Source organism: Athene cunicularia, assembly GCF_003259725.1.
Source record: "Athene cunicularia isolate RWA chromosome 7 unlocalized genomic scaffold, athCun1 chr7_part1, whole genome shotgun sequence".
Lineage (NCBI taxonomy): Eukaryota > Metazoa > Chordata > Aves > Strigiformes > Strigidae > Athene > Athene cunicularia.
The window spans coordinates 27665569-27686070 of record NW_020799107.1 but is presented as its reverse complement, the minus strand read 5'-3'; the positions used below and the strand labels follow the sequence as shown (position 1 = coordinate 27686070).

The following is a 20502-nucleotide window of genomic DNA, read 5'->3' as shown; positions in this document are numbered from 1 at the left end:
AAAAAAAAAAAAAAAAAAAAAAAAAAAAAAAAGCTCTTCGCTGGCAATAAACGTGCGTGCTGGGGAGAAATTTGCCGTCTCTGGAGTCCATATACTTCCTAGCGCACCTTTCCCCCGCTGTCTGCGGCCAGGCATGGATTAGGTGGATGCAGAGCGGTAAGCCTATCCTAGTTTTCAGAAAAAGCCCTTATGTGTAAAGAAGTAAATCTCATTTTGGACTGCTGACTTGATTAACAGGCAAATACAGTGAAACAAATCCGTTTCCTTGGATTCGAGCCAGTGAGTGAAATGCCTGAGGGCTGCCTGCGGCTGGCGTCTCCTAGTCAAGTAGTAGTGTACGGCTTCCCCTTCGGACTCTGGTAGCATCGATTGTCCTTCAGAAAAGATATAGCTGGCCTAGAGTTTGGGTTCAGGTTTGATGAAAAGGAAATTGTGTGTTCTGGAATGTTTCCTAACCCTTGCAGCATTGATCCTAAATTATCCGCTCTAGTTCAGATGAGTGCAGCAGGGTTGCGTACCGCCAGGGGTGATGCGCTCTCTATGGGTAGCCTATAGCATGCTCCAGGTGCCACCTCTTCGGGCGTTTCTTTTTGTGCCCGAGGCCACATCTCATCTGGATTAGTTGGCAGGGACTAGCGTGGGTCTGTCCTGAGCGCCTGGCGCCCGCTCCTTTGAGGAGAAGGGCAAGGGGGAAGCGCAGAAATGCAGTCCCGCCTGACCTCCACCGTGGGCCAGGGGATGCGAGCCTTCACAGAAATCAACCCGGAACTTTAGGAACAACCAGAACAATCTCGGCATTTATTAGGTGGTGCAGACTGCTCACCACTGTGAGAATCAAATCCTTAGATACTTAAAACGGTTTCACTGGTTTTAAAACTTATTTTTCAGTTTATGAACAGAAGTGTAATTACTGACAAAACTGTAATACAGCAGTGTACTTGACACTTGAAGTGTAATTACTTAAAACAGTAATACAGCAGTGTACTTGAGCATGTTTTAACATACAAGCTTAAGACAGTGAAAGAGTTTAATTTTTAAATTCACACTCCTCTGTCATGCTGAAGAGAAACCCTAGAACTTAAAACTTTAAATCCATTTTTCACTGAAAAGTACAATTTATTCAAAATTCATTTATTTGCACTTACATAAATTAGGCTAATTGATATGCACAGACAATGCAGATAGCTCTTGACAAATTAATACGTTTAGTGAAAATAATAAATTAAAAATAAGCCAGCAGCATTGTAAAACACAGTCATAGTCTAAAAAACCTTGTAAGAAAGAAACAAGTGATTTATTTGTGGTTCACATGGACTTTATGATTGAATTACCAGGTCAAATTGCTAATATGATTGTTCAAAACTGCTACAGTGGTTTAGAAAAATTAGTAGGTTGAAATTGCTGACTGTGCTATTTCACTTTCCTTGAGGTGGTAGCGGTCCCTAGTTTATTATTGTCTCTGGATTTGGTTCCTGCTTTGGTCAAGTTGTCCGTTTCTGAGCCTTTGATCACAAGTTAGGCAAACCATTTTTCCATCAAATAACTGACAAAGTCATGATGTGCTAATAAAGTTAGGATAAATTGCCCTTTTTAATTTTTTAAGTGTACTGAAATTTGCCGTTCTGTCCAAGAGGAAGAATTATGTATCACCATACATACAGCGGTGCATGATAGTTCATGACACTTTTAGAAATGTCCTTTATCTTAAATGGAGGAAACAAGGGAAATTTAGGCCTCAAGAGTTTTATGCTGCTACTCTGCTTCTCTCTTTTTCTTGCTGCTAATTGGATTAAAAGCCATTTTGGTTACTATGGCATCCCATGAGGAGATTACTGTCTGTGAAGATGAAGTAAGGTAAAAAATCAGAACTGTGGTATGAGCAGATTTGGAAAGATATCCGCAGTTCCAATGGTCACTTATGACTGTATCTAAACTTTAAAAATGAGTTAAATGAAAGGATATCTTGCCAGATCTTCTGCCCTATTGTGTTTGTGCGTGCAGAGTTGCATTTCTGAATGATGTAGATGATGTGTAGGAGAGAGATTACAGACAAATCTGTTAAAGCAGATAATAGCTGAACTCCTCATCCTGACTATTTTTGAAGTTTAAAAGGCTAAAACACTATCTTGGAGACCAATCAAAATACAGCCAAGAAATCCCAGAACTGTCCAGGAGCATCTGAATTCTAAGTATAAATTTGTAACCGTACTGTCACCTGAAATGGAAATTCTAGAGGTTAGATGTATATATATATATCTATATATATATATCTATATATATATATATCTTTGTATGGTGTTTGTCAAAGTGAGTCTGTTTAACTGTCTATTTATATTTGGTGATACTTGAATGTTTGAAAACCATGAAAATAGAAGCAGTTCTGTAACCTTGTTCTTGGAAGTCTCATTTTTTATTTGTAAAAAGCGGTTTGCCCTGAAGCAGTAGAGCTTTGAACTATAGACATCAGTAATTGAACTCTTTCAACACCAGTTAACTTACTTTGTTGGTGTTTCCATAGGTCTCGGTACAGCTACTTGGAGAAGATGACAGATTTGGTGGCTGTGTGGGAAGTAGCTTTAAGTGATGGTGTTCATAAGATTGAATTTGAACATGGGACCACTTCAGGAAAACGTGTTGTCTATGTTGATGGAAAGGTGATATTGCTATGTGCTCAAAATTCACTATGATACTGATTATATAAGTGCACTGCCATGCAACAAGCATCAGAACAAACAAAAGACTAATAAATGCAAGTGAGGTATATTCAGTTGATTAACTTTACCTAATTTAATAAACTGCATCGTTCTTTTTTTTTCAGTTACAGTTAAGGTGTGAACATTCATGAAGTGCTTTGCTGTCCTTGGACAGAGGCACTCTAGACATACCGAATACTGTGTATTCGTTCATTCTGAAATAATAGTTAAGTACTGAGCTGTTTCCAGAGTTCTAGTGCAATTTTTTTTTTATACTAAAACGGGCATTCGAGTTGACAATTAATACCCTTTTTTGTTTTGTTTTGTTTTATTCTATAGGAAGAAATAAGAAAAGAATGGATGTTTAAATTAGTGGGTAAAGAAACATTCCCTGTTGGAGTGTCCAAAACAAAAGCTACTATTAACATTGATGCTGTCAGTGGCTTTGCATATGAATATACTTTGGAGATCAATGGAAAGAGCCTCAAGAAGTATATGGAGAACAGATCAAAAACAACCAATACTTGGGTACTGAGCTTGGGTGGTACAGACTATAGAGTTGTTCTAGGTAAGTAAACATTGAGTGACTGTATGTTGCTGCCTTTGAATAAGATTGCATGCATTTAATAATTGGTAATTAAGATTGTGCATGGCTAGCACTGATGCAGAGTAAAATCCTGGGTGGTCTGGAGTTTGGAATTAGATGCCAAAAGACAGCCTGAAAAATAGTAGTCTTGTTACACCTGTGTGAGCCTGCTGTCAGTGTTCTGTTCTACAGCAGCATGGTCTAGATTTTAAAAAAGAAAAAAAGTTTTAAAAGGTTGGAAGGACTTATGGCTTCTGTATCCCTAGAGCTGCCCTAGCAAGACAGTTGTCCAGGTGATAGCAGTGTTATCTGCGTTGTGATCAAACCTACTATGTGTGTGTAAGTTTGTTATCCAGGTAACCAGGCTTTCTTTCCAAAAATCATAAGCCAGAGCCAAGGGGTCTTTAACTGAAGAAGCGCAACAATGTTAGATTCTACCTTTTTGATATATTAACCAGCATCCTTTTTTTTGCATCACTTCTTAACTACAAATTGAATGTAAAAACTTCAGATGAAGGCAATACATCTCTTCTGCCCCTCTTTCCTAAATACATTACAATCAGATGGGAGTGTTGGCTAAAAGCCATCAGAGGACCTCTAAGACTTTGTTTTGGAGGAAAAAAAATTGTTAGCAAGATGTTTTGGCTTACAGGAGGAAGGGATACCCTGAGGAATTTGTCTATGACATCTAGTGGGAAAACTTCCACCTAGGTATTGCTGTATGGTTAGACCTGGAAACAAGAAATCTTGGGTTATGATTTCTTCTTAAGCCTCAGGACAGAATGAACTGCCCTAAGATGAAGGGAGGTGGGGAAGAAAGACAGTTTTAATGCCAGAAACAGATTGGTTTCCTCACAGACTTATCTCCTCATGCTTACTTAAAGGCAAGCAGTGTTTGGCTCTCTACTGATGTCCTGTGAATGACAGTGTTGGTAATGTGAATTCTAGAGCAAAGTAATTTAATGAAGATGTGCTGAGAGAAGGAAAAGAATATTTTGTTTCAAATGAAAAAAATCTAAGATTGATTTTTTAAGGGGTACTTGGGTTTTCAAGGAAACTAAGAATACAAACAGTTTGATGGATGTTAAATAAGGCTGCTTTTGAATTAAACTGACCTGGGAAAAATGTTAGAGCTTCACTGAATAAACAGTGCCAAAATAATTAGCAGAAATTACTTCATTTTTCTGTCCTCAAGTTTTTCAGTTTAAAAATGTCAGAATCTCTCTGACAATATTCAGAACAACCCAGTGTCAATAGCCAGGGGTAGGCAGAGGTAAAATTGTATGTTCATAGCAAAAGCTGTTTGCCCGTTGATGACAGAGCCTCCCATCTCTCTAATATAAGAATAAACCCTGTAGCTCAGGTACTATGGCTAATTAGGAACTTCTTTGGGGAACAGAAAGTAAAATTCAGCAGTAAATTTTAAAAATTCCTAGATCTTCTTGTCTGTAGTGGGACAAAAATATCTTGTTCTACTTTTTGTTTTCTTTCTCCTTCATAGAAAAGGACACTATGGATGTGTGGTGCAACGGTCAAAAAATGGAAACAGCGGTACGTGATCATTTGCGAAGGCTTTTCACAGGCTGTGGCTAGATAACCAAAGCTTAGTGAGAGAAGCCGCAGGGGGGCACGTTACCTCACTTTGCTTAGAGTATGAGTGCACGCCTAGACAGCCAGTGTGTATGTCTGTTCTCAGTGTCCTGCACTGTATTTTATAACTGACAGTATTTCGGTTGGGATGCCAAACGTCTATCTAGTTAAGGACAAACAGTGTTTTTGTTTACACTTTTTAGACAAGCAAAATAGGCCTTCTTGGTCCCTTGTCTGGGGTTTTTAGGGAGAATACTTTCAGGGGAGTGGGAGGGACTTGAGTTTGATGAAGAGTGTGGAGCCACCTCATCGAAACGTGCTCATGTTAGTGGTGACTAAAAGTTGAACACATGTCGTCTGTTATGCCCCATGATTCTTTTCCCATCTAGAGATGGTCCCTAACACTTGGGGCTTAAGAGTCTCGTTGGAACATATCAAATATTTTGTCTTTGTCACATCTGCATTAATTTTTAGAGCAGGTTGACAGCTAGAACGCTTAATCTATTTGGTGTCTTTTTATATTATGATGGCTTTCAATATACATACTGTGTAGGCTTCCCCATCCTTGAAGGATGTGCTTTCTCCTCAGAGTTGTCACTGTGATTACTACTGCCACAAGTAAACCCCTGGATGAGTACAAGTTATAAAATCAACAGTTTTGCTACACTTGAGAATAGAATGAAAAGATTTCACCAAATGTTTCTTTGGTAATCAGTGGAAGAAACATCCTCCCTCAGTGAATCCAAACTTCTGCTCCTCATGGTTCTTAGCCTTTTCTATAATATAATAAATGCACTAGGAGATATTCTTACAAGCTACAAGAACAGGTTTAGTTGTCACACTGCTTGCATTAGAGCTGCACACAGGTTTTTCTCCTCTCCTGAAGATGATGACAAAACCAGTCATGTATGGCAAAATCTGTAACAGGAAATTATGTAACTGCAGCAGGGGCTGTGTATCCAAAATACACAGCTGTTAATTCAGGGATCTCTTTGTCCTGCTGTAGAAGGCACCACTAAGTACTTCACGTTTTACTGCCACTTCATTATAGGTTTGTGTGGTACTTCCTGGCTGTACTGCGCAGCTCGGAAGGAAGCTGTCTCTTCTAGTTTTGTTTTACTGACACAGCTCAACGATATTGATTCACAAACTCCAACTTCACCGTTTCTGATTATGTGAAATATTGTCATCTCATACCCACAAATCTTTAACTGGATGCCTTGACAAAGCGCTGTCTGAGATGCTGCAAGTTTGTGCAGCATTTGGACTGTGCTTGTTGCAGGTACCTATGGCTGTTCCAATTGTGGGAACTACGAGTGATCTCAACCGCGGAAACAGTCTGATATACTCAAGCCTTTCTCTTACTAAAACAGCACATATTCTTGTCTCCCTTCTTTCTCCCAGGGTGAATTTGTAGAAGATGGGACTGAAACTCACTTCAGTGTTGGTGATCACAGCTGTTGCATTAAGGCTGTCAGCAGTGGAAAACGGAAGGAAGGAATTATTCATACCCTTATTGTTGATGACAGAGAAATCCCAGAGGCTGTGGAGTAGCTGCTAGTTAACTGATTATTGTAGGACAAAGATCAGGAATTTTCAATTACTGTGGTAATTATTTTAATATGGACTACTTGGTACATTTAGTTTGTGCTGGGTTTATTTTCTAGTTTCTTCATATGGAATTATTCTTTTTGAGGACCAGATGAAAATAACTACACATAACCTCTTACATTACCCTTTTTTAAAAAAATATATATATTCTATCACTAAGTGCAGAGAACACTGGTGAACTTAAGCAGAAATTATATACTAGAAAAAATCTTGCTAAAATAAAATGGAAGATAAATATTCAGTAAGACTGAATCCTTATAAACTGCAGGTGTATGTGGAGGGAGGAGGAAGTATGTTCTGGGCATCTGAGTAAGCTGTTAAAGTCTTCTCAATAATTATTTTTTTTATTAAACTGACTACCCAAGTTTTTCAGATGCAGTTAAGAGGAGTTACAAAGCTAATGAAAAGGTTATTAATGAAATACATTGTTACTAGTACTTGTGTAACAGTATTAAAATATATGAGCTATGAAAACTCTTCTTTATTCCAAGTAGGAGAAAAGTTATTACATTGTGCCAAAAAAAAAAAAAAGATCCATACAGTTTTCTGGAAACTGATACGTGTTAGAAATTGTTGCAGTAGTTCACAAACTGTACAGAGTTTTTTCAAAAAAGAAAACAGGAAAAAAAAATTCCTGCCATGAAAATGAAACCTCTTGAAGCAAGCTGAAATAAGAGCTTATTTTTGTTCAGTGCTGTCTAACAAATCTTAAATCTACGGCTGTGTGTTTTCCTGGTAGTAATGTGTGAATCAAGAAAAACGAGAAAAAATGGGACAAAAATAAAGGAACAGAAATAATTCATTGCTTAAATGGAGAAGTTAAAATAGGAGTAGACTATTTCTGTTTTCAAACTTCCAACACACTAACTAAAAGCAACCTTGGGATTTCTGTGAGAACAAGACTCATACGTGTTAGATGGTTCTTACAAGTTCATGGGGGTTTTGCCCATTTAATATTATACTAGAGCATACTAGCTACTCTTTTGCAACAATGTAGACATAGCTACATAATTTTAAAAAACCCAAACAAAATATTAATATAATAATTTAAAAGCTTGTTTTGCAATGGTTAAAAGTAGTTTTCCACTTGCAACCTCACTTAATTCAGAATTAGACTTATAACTAACTTAGTTTCTTTTGGACTTGCGAGTGGTTCCTGGCACTATGACTACTATGTTGGGAGTTGTAGGTGCAGTACAAATGTGCTGAGAATTCATTAACAACTTATTTTGAAAAGTTTTATTAATCACTAATTTTATCAACGTTTTAGGGTTCCAGCTGCTCTCCATTAGCACAGTGCTTTACATGTGGATTAAATGCTTTTCATATGACAACATCACTGGCTTTTTAATAGTTTTATTCGAGCCCTTCTTCTCCCCAGATAATTACAGTTTTAACCATAGGTGAGTTTTCAGTCTATAAGCAGACCTGATATGGACAGACAAGCCTTTATTTCTGTGTTACAGTACTGTTATAAGCCATTTGGGTGTTTAGTTAGGGCCATAACTGATGGTTTTAAATGCTTCAGATTGGACAAATCTGGTAGTACCTTTTTACTTGGGGCAATAGATTTGTTTTAAACCCTGCTAATGTCAGACATTGTTTCAAGCTTCAGTACAGAAAGTTTCAAAGTATGTGAGAGCTGGACTGAATCCCCTTTTACACTGATATAATAGCTCTTAGGCTTTTCTATCTACTGGCTTCAGGTCACACAGAAGCAACATGGGGATACCTAACTACAAGGCTGACACTGTAATCTTTAACAGATATTGGTAAAGGCGGATTATTTGAAGAGCAGTTTCAAGCTGTAGCTTGAACTAGTTCTTTACTATTTTGTAGCCTTTAAAAGAGATCGAACACACTGAGAAATCTGAAGCTCAAATACAGTCCAAGTCACATTCTTAAGTCTATATGGAAAAATAACAGGTTAACAGTGTCACTCAAACTTTTTATTTTGAATACATGTATCTACAAAGCTTGGAATATCTTAACTAATAGAAACTTCTGACAGCAAATACTGTTGTAAATCATGAAGCTTTGCCTCACATTTGTCATAACTGTGTATTTAATAGCACGTCCCTAAGTGGGAAACAGCATTCACCTGATACGTTGACCTATTTAAGTCAAAAGAAGATTTAACAATCAAACAACCAAGCTTTCTTGGGTTTTGCTAACATATGCAAGATTTCAGATCAAGAAAATGCAATGGAAGAATGACAGCCTACGCAAGCATCAAGTGTATAGTCACATGCTCTGAACACTTTAAGGCATAAAGGAATGTTTATAGATTGAACATTTAACAGATTAATGTTAAACTGTATTTTGTGATGCTTTCCCTTCTCTTTCCACTCACAGATTGTTTCATTCTAATCTCCTTAAGGTACTGACTGATTTTTTGTGTTCACTTTGCAGGAGGCACTTTGATCACAGCATGTTACTAGGTAGAGCATCCTCTTAAAATAAGTACTAAACTTTGTTCTGAGGGGGTCCTCACAATAGCTACAGGTCTGATTAATTCTCACTCTGGATGCTGCTGGTTTCCTCAGAGGGCCACATACTTTTCCCTCACTGGGGAACAAGTCAACAAATATTCTGGAAGTGCCCCAACACTGTTGAAAATGACAAAGGTTTCAGGATTGTTTATATCATCTACTAAACTGTCATATAGTTTAGTGGCATCCCCCTTCACTGTTGGTGGAATAATATAACACAGCTTGCCTTTAGTGTATAAGCCTGTTACTACATCAGCCTCAAACACATACATTTTAGAGTCTGTTTTCCGTGTATCGTTATCCTCAATCAGGCTTTTTGCGTTTCTTTTAAAGTAGATGCCAGCTCCATATTTTTGTTCTGGAAAAAGACAGAAAAATTTTCAGAAGAAGAAATAAAGGCCTTTAACAATTGGTTCTTTTGGGGTGGTAGAACTAAGACACTGCTTCTTGATTCAGTATGACATTTTATGTTACTGGGCAATGTGTGCCATCCTTTGGGATGTGGATTTGGCTCCAATGCCAGTGCTGACCTCCCACTGACATCAGGAGCAATGACAGCCAGTGGCCATTCCCATTCAACTGCTACTCCAGTGGTGACGAGATTTAACTGTTAATCCAATGATAGAAACATCAAGGTATAACATATTTATATAAACATTTCAGTCATCATGTACTAGGGACTCTGATAAACACCAAAGAAGGTAAGATTTTAACAATGCAAACTACAAAAAACCCCTTTGAGATTTATAAGGAGAATGCTGCATAAAAATGCTATTACAGTATCGTGTAGGAAAGTGCAAAGAAATTAAGTTAGACCATCATCCTATTTATTCCTTTGAGAGTGTAATGTACATTGCATAGACAAGGCAAATCTCCACTTTTTGAACAGTTTATTGCCTGAAATCCCAATGTGGCATTTGACAAGGCAAATATGCCCTTCATCTAAATGCTTAATTCTTTCAATTTCTGAAAACATCTGTCTACTACACTGTCTAATACAGTATTTCATAGACACCACAACTTTCTTCCTCAGTGTACTCAAGTTGGAATGGCCGTCTGCTCGATCAGGTTATCTGCTGCCTCCGATCACACCTGATCTGAGCGGGGAGCTAGGCTAGATGACCTTCAGAAGTACCTTCCAGCCTGTTATTCCGTGATTCCCTCAAACATGTTTCAAAGCATCAAGCTGCTGAATGCATGTGCACAGCAAGTAAAAAAGGACATTGACTTTCCTTAACAAGGGACACAACAAAATAAAAACTTGGACATGGCGTTATGTGTGTATTAACAATTCTGTGAATGGTGGCTGGGCTAGGCCAGAATCCAGGCTTATCCTCCCAGAGCCTTATGACTACAGCATCAGAAAGGGAAAACTGGAAAATCTCACTTAAGATAAAAAAAGTAAGCTCGTAAGACTAAATGCAGGTAAGAAACAGTTCTTGTTTAGGAATGCCATTTTTCTGATTTTAATACAACTTTTGTAGTCAGTTCATTTTGATTAAAGATGTCAAAGCAAGTTATTACCTGTTGGAGGAGAGTACATCCTGTGAAATCCAGACCGGCATACCGAGCTACAGAACTGAGCAGGAACACACTGGTACAACCTGTGGGTTATTTTGGACGTACATTGGTTTTCTTCTACTTTTGTTTTCATTCGTTCGAATGCAGCAGATAAAAGAGGATTATGTATCTTTTCAATCTGTAACATAAGTAATAATGTAGTATAAGCAAAGGGAGACCAATATCCATAAAATCCATGAGTGGTCTTGTTCAGGCTATCTTGTAAGAACCTTTGATTTAGTTTACATGCATCAACCACACAGTGAATATGGTATCTGAGGTGTGCAACTGATCCATAGAAAAAGAACCATTCCACTATCCCATCCCTCTCATTGCAGGGACAGGGAAGGGATCTCAGCCCTGTACTCGGCTCTGGTGAGGCCGCACCTCGATTCCTCTGTTCAGTTTTGGGCCCCTCACTACAAAAAGGACATTGAATGACTCGAGCGTGTCCAGAGAAGGGCAACAGAGCTGGTGCAGGGTCTGGAGCACAGGTCGTACGGGGAGCGGCTGAGGGAACTGGGGGGGTTTAGTCTGGAGAAGAGGAGGCTGAAGGGAGACCTCATCGCCCTCTACAGCTCCCTGAAAGGAGGGTGCAGAGAGCTGGGGATGAGCCTCTTTAACCAAGTAATAAGCGACAGGACAAGAGGGAATGGCCTCAAGCTACACCAGGGAAGGTTTAGACTGGATATTAGGAAGTATTTCTTTCCAGAAGGGGTTGTTGGACGTTGCAATGGGCTGCCCAGGAGGTGGTGGAGTCCCCATCCCTGGAGGTGTTTAGGAGTCAGGTTGACATAGTGCTGAGGGATCTGGTGGAGTTGGGAATGGTCAGTGTGAGGTTAATGGTTGGATTGGATGATCTTCAGGGTCCTTTCCAACCTTGATGATTCTGTGATGCTGTGAAATCAGTGCAAATATATCCTTGTGTACCGATTTCCAGTACCTGAGTTGTGCTGAACAGATTCAGTATTGACCATACGTGAGAATAAGGTGTGTGGGTGCTTACAGCCTAATCTTGTAAAGAACTGCCAGTGTCCTGTAAGTTGTGGAGAACCTTGGCTCTTGTTCATCAAAACTTCACAACTCTCAAGAGGGGGAAATAAAGGTCGACAGAAAAGAGGGCCTTTATGTTATCTCGTGTCTCAAAAGTGTGGCTGCATGCAGCATAACGCGACGCAGAGCTTGAGGTGAATTGCCTACGCTGCAGCTCTTGCTGGTGTACCTGGACTCCACCAGCAGGCCGGTCACAGCCCTACAGCTAAAGTCAGCCCCGGGGGCTTACAAGGCCTCTTCTCCAGCAGCCCGCTCAGGCCAGGCTTCTGACTGCTCAGCAGGTGCTGAAGCACGATCCAGCTTCTGCTCTTAAAAGTCATTTAAGTAAGCTATGACCGATCCTCAGGGCAGCATTGTTTTAAATTCTGATGTAGCTTTTGCACTGAGACTCAAAATCTTTAGTTCTGCAGATCAGGCAGCGCTTGCTTTCACTTGGTTGGTATTTGCTATTACTTCAGTGTCAAATACCTTTCTTGTATGAAAGGCAGTTTGCCACGTGGCAGTCTGGTTTCCACTTACCCACTGTTACTACTGGCACACAAATCCCTCTTTACAAACTTCTGCATTTCTGTGTCGCACGGCCTCATCCTCCTCCCACTCAGTAAAGCACTGATATCCAGGCAAGATCCCAGCTTCAACACAATACTAAGCAGATCATAACTGACAAATTCAGCTGCTAATTTTTGGTGTCAAGCTCACAAGAAAAGAGGCACTGCATTAGGGGCCTGGAATATTGTACTCATTCTAGCATACCATAGTCTCCTATTTCTCTAGAGTCCCATAAAGGAACATTTGAAGCATGAACTATGTGTTGGTTTAAGCCCTGCCAGGACCGGAGAGCACGTTGCTGTTGCCCCTCCCCTACCTGCAGCCAGTCGGGCTGGAAGTAAGGCACAAACCCGGGCTAAAATAAGAAGAAATTTAGTACAACAGTGTGATAAACAATCTGAACAACAACAGTAGCAATGATAACAACAATAAACAGCAATAACAGTGAACAAGACCAACGATATACAGAGAAAAAAAGCCAAAGAGAAAGTAAAATCAAAGTTTCCCGCCCCTGGACCTGACATCAGCATGGTATGAATAACCCGGCTGGAGATCCCTTCCCCCTCTCTCTCTGCTGGGGAAACTTAACCCTATCCTAGTTGAACCAGGACAACTAAGAGACAGAATATATAGTTGTCCTGGTTCAGCTAGGATAGGGTTAAGTTTCCCCAGCAAAGAGGGGGAAGGGATCTCCAGCTGACGTCAGGTCTGGGTGCAGGAACTTTTTCCTTTGTGGCTTTGGTCATGGGGAGCACGGGGCTGTCTGTAACCATTGCGGTATTTGTATATCTTTTGACTTGTTTACTGTTATTGCTGTTTATTGTTGTTATCATTGCTACTGTTGTTGTTCAGATTGCTTATTACACTGTTGTATTAAATTTCTTCTTATTTTAACCCAGGGTTTGTGCCTCACTGCCAGCCCGACCGGCTGCGGGTGGGGGAGGGGCAACGGCAATGTGGTCTCTGGTCCCAGTAGGGCTTAAAACCATCACACTAGTACAATTAAAAGAACTTCTCAGAATTTAACCACACTTTCTGAGTGATTATTTGCATTATGTTTAAAATACTTTTTTATTAGGAGTAAAGACCACATCTATTTTTAGGATTAGGCTGATTTGATCTTCATTTTTTGTTGTAATTGAAATAGTTCATCTGACGTTTTTAAGCATATGTTAAACATGTTAGTTCAAATATATCAGCTGATACTTAGTTTTTCCATGCATACCCTCTTTACCTTGAGAATGTGAAGCCCAGCTCTTTCAAACTGTTTCTGTCTGTCTTTAAACTCCTGAAGGTGTGATTCCACCGGTGAGATTTCAACGCATATAGTAGTATTTGTCTTGTGAAGGTGTCCTTCTGAAAGCTGACCTGCTTCTGGATGGCCTGGATACAAATAAGGGAGTAAAATTTTAATATATTATAATATGTGAAGCAAAGGCAAGGAGGACGAATCCAGTACTTTAGTTTGGTAGTTTATTTAAGAACAAAGAACATTAAATATTATTTGAAGTAATTCCAGTGGCTAATATTAAGAGGGACTGAGATAGATAGATAGATAGATAGATAGATAGATAGATAGATGTTGCTTCATATTTGACCTTATTTAGGTACTTATTGACTTAATTAGTCACTTATTTACTTTACATACCCATTAAGTACAGCAGTTCCTCTTGTTTGGCTGTACTCTTCTCTTGCATACGAAGCAGTAATTTTTCAGCCATAAGCACGGCATCAATCACAGCATCAGGAGGGCCCTGAAATTCCAGTCTTGCTTTTCCACCTCTCACTTCTTCTGATATACTTACACTAGAATGCTGCTTTCGAGAAAGTTCTGCGAACTCGTTTTTACCAAGGCTAAAAATGTAGTTGTTTTCAATAATAGCATGGTGACTTTCCCGAATTTGTACCACACTTTGGATCCACGATTCTGCTGCTTCCAATGCTGTACGTGTGGTCCCTTCAAGTGTAATAGCTGGTTCACTATTTGTGGTCTCATTTATGCTTTGACTGCCTGACTCTGTACCTGGAAGAAAGATTTTTTTTTAAAATACAAGTGTATTGGAAGAGTGAAGAGCTTTCAAGTGCTGCCACAAATTCCTATACGTAATTCAAGATGCACAGGGCAAGAAACACCCTACTCTTCTAATATGGTCAGAAGAAAAAAAGAGATTAGATACCAGGAGGTAAGGTTTCCAGGAAAGAAAACCCCACACACAAGCAGAATTTATTTGCCTTCCGCTAAATGACAAGTTAGGCACTGCTGATGATTTTTATGTTTGAAAAATCTTATAAGGGACTGCCCAGTTCCATTCCTATTAAAGTAAAAATGTCAAGCACTGACATATTTTTGCCTTCCCCTTTCCCCAATATACATACACAAATACTAAGTTCTTTTTAAAGGAATGTTATTTCAGATTCTCAAATCTGGAGTGCTCTTGAGGTGCCCCTTCTGTTCATTACTTACTCAAATAATCACTTCCACTGTAGTGTTGCTCTTTTTCCTGTTTGTGTGCTGCTAAATAAATTTTTCTCTGGAAAACCTTGAAAAAGAAAAGTTTAGGAGCAGTTTTCAATCTCTGTTGTCAAATATGCAATTAGTCTCTTCAAATCTCTGTTAATAAGCAGTTTACAGCTGTAGTTACACCACACACACCCCTAAATTCTGAAGCTGTTAACAGCTGACATTTGTCAGCTTTTCCCAGAATTTTACTCCTGATAATATCAAATGCATTCCTGTTCTACGTATCCTAAGGTAAGACACCTTATACACTGAATGGCACTTTTACCAACTCCTGGTGCATATGACATACCCAGAACTCAGGGAACCACAGTAGATAAAGCTGCTCATTACTTGCAGTTTAATGCTGATGAATCCTTACTCGGTTTTAAAATCCAGGCCGTTCCCCTGTCTTTACCCCAAAGCTCCTCTTCATGATCACACATGGAAAGCCTCTGAGAATGGTTACTCTGCTAGGCAGTGGATTTGGCAAATTGCCTTTCCTTCTTTTTTCAAGCAAAAAGTGTTTCTGCTGTGCCCTGGTTATCAAAGGATTAAGTGATGAGCACATAGCTGTCGTACAGCTTTGGAGTTTACGGAACTGTTAAAGAACATGGATCTGATCTTAGAATTATAGAATGGTTTGGGTTGGGAGGAACTTTAAAGATCATCTAGTACCAACCCCGCTCCACCTAGTTCTTGCACCTGTTGTTGGAAGAATGGATGGTTGATGTTAAATGGGAACAAAACCAAACTCTGTGCTTTTATAATAGATGGCTATCTAAAATAGTTGTGCATTAATCACATCCACCAAATATTCAAACGATGGAAGATGGCACACTGCAGCTGAAGTTATCCACTGTCTGTCTGCAACCTTTCTATCTCATTAGGTCATATAAAGTGTTGATAGTGTTTTGCCCTAGGAACTTCATACCAAAAAAAATTGGTAAAAGAAATTTCCTGAGGAGGAATAATTTTATTCCCTAATGAGTTGAGTAGACTCTTACTTATAAATTCACTGACAGTCATGAGAATTTCAGAGCTCATTCCCCTTGTTATCAGACCACAGGGTGAAGACTTGTAGTTTAGTGAAGAGAAAATAAAGGTTTGTAAACATTAATAATACCTGTTAATAAGACAAATAGTTTCATTAAGGGACCTGCTTCTCACAAATGTTGTAAGTAGTACAGAATTCAGATTATCTTAATTTGTAGTCACCTATGGGAAAATTTTTACAGTTTGGGGTTTTCCATATTGGTAGTTAACAACAAATTTGTTACCTGATAGGTATCAGTGTCATCCGGACAAATGACAAACTGCACATCTATCTTCCTCTCAGGGTGTGCCCTGGCAAAATTGAAAACCTCTTCAGTCATGATCTTTGCTACTGTATCAACAGGCAGCATTAATGACCAAATCCCATTTGCTGGAAAAGAAACTGAGGGACACTGCCAGTTCTCACAGTACTTCAGGCATTCTTTCATTCCAACTCTTAATTGCTGCAGGAAAAAAACAGTGGTTTAGCCCTCACATCACTCAACATGAAAATCAATTAAAATCCAGTCTAACTGGTCATTACCTCACACAGTAACACCCTGTGGCGGTATGGTGGCCATACAATGTGCAGTACAACCGCACAGGGCAGATGATACGGTTCTGTTACTATGAATTCCTTATAAGATGAAGAATATATAAGACGAGACTTCAGTTCATCCTGAAGAGCTGAACCTGCTTTTTGCAGCAATTGTTTTGAAACTGGAGAGTGACATTCGCCATCCACAGACACAGAACTAACAATAACTGAAGTCTGGAAGAAAAAAGAGTGCCAAGTTTCAGTATACTTCAAGTTTACTATTTGCAAGCTTTGCTACTATAGAGAGCACCCTTTCTAGAAATGATTCCTTTAAAAAAAGCCTGACTGCAGCAGATGGGCTATTTGAAAGGTTCTCTTACTACTTACTACTAAGGGCAGCAATGGAGTACATCAAACTACACACCTTCTAGTGGTAGTAGGTGCATATATTTTCTTCTGAAGCCAACAGCATGCATAAGACCTGTTCAAGTCATCAGAGTGTACTCAACAGAACTATTACCACAGCTATAGAAGTTATCCATACGTGCCTCATCAAATGCAATTCTGTAGCCAATTATCCATGAGCAGGAGAGAACTATAGCTGCTCTGTTATCCCAGCCCACACAAGATGCTCCTCATGTTAGGGCAGCAAGCACTTGTCACCAAACTAGCAGTGTCAGTGCACACAGGGTAACCACAAAGCTACAGCTGCTTCCAGTTCCCAGTGGAAAAAGCAGATTCCCATCGCAGGTCTTCTGTATTTCAAATTAAATAGGTAAAATGCAAAAAACTTGTTTACACAATGCTGAAAACAGCAGCAATTGTTCTAACATTAACTGCTGAAAATTATCTAAAGATACAAGACCTTGGAACACATCTTCCTCATAGTCTTGAAGGCATGTGGTAACTTTCCATGCTGTTGAATTGGTTAATAAAATTCCCCCCAATATCAACTTTGCAATCCTTTGCTCTCATGTCAAAAAAATGAACTTCCTATTCAGTTAAGATAATTCTTTAAAATAAAAGGCAAATGCCATTCCTGTGATATACCATCTAGTCTAAGAGCTCTGTTGGATTACTATGATTAAGCTCATATATTTTGCATCAGATTTTCTGGCTAAAAACTTAAATGAATCGATTCAAATGATGCACCGTTTAAAGATAAGGTGCACATCATCTGTGTAAGTTATTTTCAGCTGTTTCAGTGTTTGCTGAATAACTCCAGTAGTGGTATCTATGAGAACATGTATTATAAGAAAAAAGGAAGGCAAAAATTAAGAGTAGATTCTAGGGAATGCATGATAAAATGTGAACTCCTGTGATGTTATAAGAAGAAGATAAACATTAACATAGGGATATTATCTTTAGCTGCTTCCTATTATACCATAACAGCATGTATACAATAAAGAAATAAAAACATTCTAATATTTAATACCCATTCAGAAAAAAAACCCAACAATTCCTTGCTGCTATATTTACCATTTGTAAATTCTCATCAGGCTGAGAAGATAACTATTTAGTGGATTGATACAATATGTTTGAACTCTTGGTCTCCAAATCCTGTAAAGACTTGGAGGCAACTCCATGTTCAAAACATTATGGGACAGACCTACCTTCTGCTCTTCCAGGAGTCCTTGCATGATGCGCAAACGAATGCCTCCATGTTTCAGAAAAGCTGAAGGCTGGCTTAGGGAAGCTGAGTTAGCTTCCTGAAGTGAACTGGTATCACCCAGAAGCTCTTCACAGGCCTTCTTCATTGCTGCAACTGTAGGCTCATAAATGTTCACCAGGCGGATTTCACTGAGACAGCTTGGTGGACTTAACTCAAAAAATTCCTTTATAGTCATTACAATCACTTGAGCACACAGGCTGAGTGGGAAGCCAAAAATACCTGAACTCACTGCTGGGATAGCCACAGACTTTATAGCGTTTTCTGGAGCACTGACATACTTCAGAACATTCCTAATAGCTTCCTGAAGTTGGTCACAACATCTATCTTTTTCGTGAACAGTCCACTGTGGACCAACTGCATGAATAATTTTCTTACAAGGAAGCTTCCCTCCACTTGTCACTGCTATTTCGCCAGCTGTGAGTTTTCCATACTGTTGAACATAAAGATTGCTTTGCTCTTGTATCTCTGGCCCTCCAGCACTTACAAGGGCTAAAGCAAGGCCTCCTGCATGTTTCAGATGTTCATTTGCTGCATTCACCAAAGCATCAGCCTCGTGTCTTGCAAGATCATCCTTACAAACACAAATGTCAATTCCCTGTTTTAGTTTTATCCTGTATACTTCAACAGTGCTTTTTGTACTTTTGAAGGTCAATGTACAAGCAAACTTTTTCTGAATCAGATCACTTAGACAGTCCTCTCTTTTCTTAAGAACCTCATAGGCATCTTTATTGATAGGGATGATCAAGCTGTCCTTAGCCATTACCATGACTGGCCCTAGGATACAAAAGAATATAAAGTGAAATTCAAGATATTAGTCAAAACATTGCTTTTTATATAGAAGTGTGATTTATAGCTCTCAATTTTATCCTACTGTCATTACTTAGCAATATTTTTTGGCACTGTCTGATCTTCTCTGTCTCCTTTTCATAGGCTGAGAAAGCCCAACTAAGCAAAGAAAGGCACTAAAAGATGGTAACACCAGTATCACTGAGCCTGTGGTGACTTGAGGGTTTGGATTTACCTTACTGTTTACCTGAGGAGGAAGCTTGGTTAGGATATGTCTCCTCCTCCTACTTGTTCTCTCTGTCTTTCCTACTGCTTAGTGTCCCCACCCTTAGGCTGACACAACCATTGTTGGGGACATAATCTTAAATGAATCAGTGACATAATCTGAATTTAAAAAAACCCCAAAACAAACAAAAACCAAAACCCACACCACAAAACTTATTTTAGAGCACCAACCTCAAAGACTGATGCAGCAGCACAACTGAATGGTCTGAGAATAAACAATGAGAATGAGTAAAAAGGAGCAGACAAGTGTAAGCAGAACATCTTTGAAACAGATGCCGTCATAGGGCTTTGTTAACTGGCTGCAGTGCCACAGCGATGCTGTGCTGCATTTGCCAGTAAAACTCCAGCTGAGAAAGCAAATGTGAAAAGCCATGCCATAATCAGGGCTTCAAAATGCTTGTAAAAGCACAAAATACCACTTCTCCTCCTCTGAGCTTGTTTTGCTGAGAGGGGTAAAGCCTGCCTCTGCCCTCTCCAGGACATTCTAAGCATTTTGTTACCCATTTCCAGCAAGGTCCCAGGGTGAGCATCCCAGGCCTTTGCAGAGTCACTGATTCACACCCCCACGCTGGCAGAGGAACACCTGCCAATACACTCATTTAACCGTGTCACAGAGATCCACTGGCTGCAAGAGATCTTATGCTGAGTTTTGTCATTAATTCATTGGCTCTTCTTTGGTCTGCATTTAAAGCCCACAAGCAAATTCTTTGTATGGAACTTAGGAATTCAGAATAGCTTTTTAAATCACTTTTTTTTGGCAACAAAAATAATGGTAAGGAGCGGGGCAGTTTTTATACTATCCCTATGGCTACACAGCCCTATCCTGGCAGATGTCAGCAGTACTATATGCAGTAGTTATGTTAATTAGTGTAAATCCACTTGTATGAGTTTAATCGAGCTTTTCTCTGGGATGTGTTATCTGCTTGTAAAAAGTTTAACACTGATTCATCAAAACACTTCTGAGCTCTTACTTTTAAAAGAGAAATTCAAGCGAATCTTGTTGAAGCAATGAATAATAATGTTGATTCATAACTGTGTCTAATTCATACATTTCAGGTTTCTTTCGGCTATTCCACGTTGATGTTTTCCAGTGTGCTGGCTGTAGCTGGCAATTTTCAATTTAAATACCGGACTACACTTTGCAGATGCTAAATGAGAGACTTACCAAAACTGCTTTTCTTTTTCGAGGTCCCGGGACTGTAACTCTGTTGTAAAAGTAAAAAAGAGAGAATACACGTTATTGCCTGATGGGCTGCGTTCCCACAGGGGCAGCTCTGTTACAAGCAAAACCGGCAGCAACACCTTTTCAAAAATCAGTATGAAGCTTTATAATATTTAGTATGAAGCTTTATAATATTTAAAACGCTGTTCAGAGCTGAAATTACGGTTGACGGGACCACCGCGGGGGAAGTTGAAGAAGTTGAAGCAGCAGCCCCACAGCTGACCTGCGGGCGGTGAGAAGCCGGGAAATTTTACCCCGTCCCGAGCGCCAGGCCAGAGAACTGCACTGTCCCCCCCGGCAGCGCCCGAGCAGCGGGGTGCGCGGAGCCCCGCG

General features: G+C 39.5%; 2 protein-coding genes across 4 annotated transcripts; one reads left to right on the top strand and one right to left on the bottom strand.

The window, feature by feature from the left end:
- Window positions 1-19: 19 nt before the first annotated feature.
- On the top strand, window positions 20-7171 carry FAIM (Fas apoptotic inhibitory molecule). 2 transcript variants are annotated; one of them, XM_026852240.1, is made up of 6 exons: window positions 20-156; window positions 1797-1854; window positions 2519-2654; window positions 3033-3261; window positions 4781-4830; window positions 6274-7171. In XM_026852240.1, the coding sequence occupies exons 1-6, from the start codon at window positions 147-149 to the stop codon at window positions 6421-6423; spliced, it is 633 nt and encodes a 210-aa protein (XP_026708041.1). In that variant the 5' UTR covers window positions 20-146; the 3' UTR covers window positions 6424-7171. The 2 variants fall into 2 exon arrangements, with proteins under 2 accessions (XP_026708041.1, XP_026708042.1); XM_026852241.1 differs by lacking the exon at window positions 1797-1854.
- Window positions 6826-20213, bottom strand: PARP9 (poly(ADP-ribose) polymerase family member 9). Of its 2 annotated transcripts, XM_026852239.1 has the most exons (10): window positions 20113-20213; window positions 17818-18650; window positions 17255-17262; window positions 16211-16430; window positions 15912-16130; window positions 14599-14674; window positions 13783-14157; window positions 13369-13517; window positions 10497-10671; window positions 6826-9330 (listed from the first exon to the last, which is right to left on the bottom strand). In XM_026852239.1, exons 2-10 carry the CDS (start codon window positions 18640-18642, stop codon window positions 9023-9025), a joined length of 2355 nt encoding a protein of 784 aa, XP_026708040.1. In that variant the 5' UTR covers window positions 18643-18650; window positions 20113-20213; the 3' UTR covers window positions 6826-9022. The 2 variants fall into 2 exon arrangements, with proteins under 2 accessions (XP_026708040.1, XP_026708039.1); XM_026852238.1 differs by lacking the exon at window positions 17255-17262 and having other exon boundaries at window positions 16211-16438; window positions 20113-20172.
- Window positions 20214-20502: the final 289 nt, after the last annotated feature.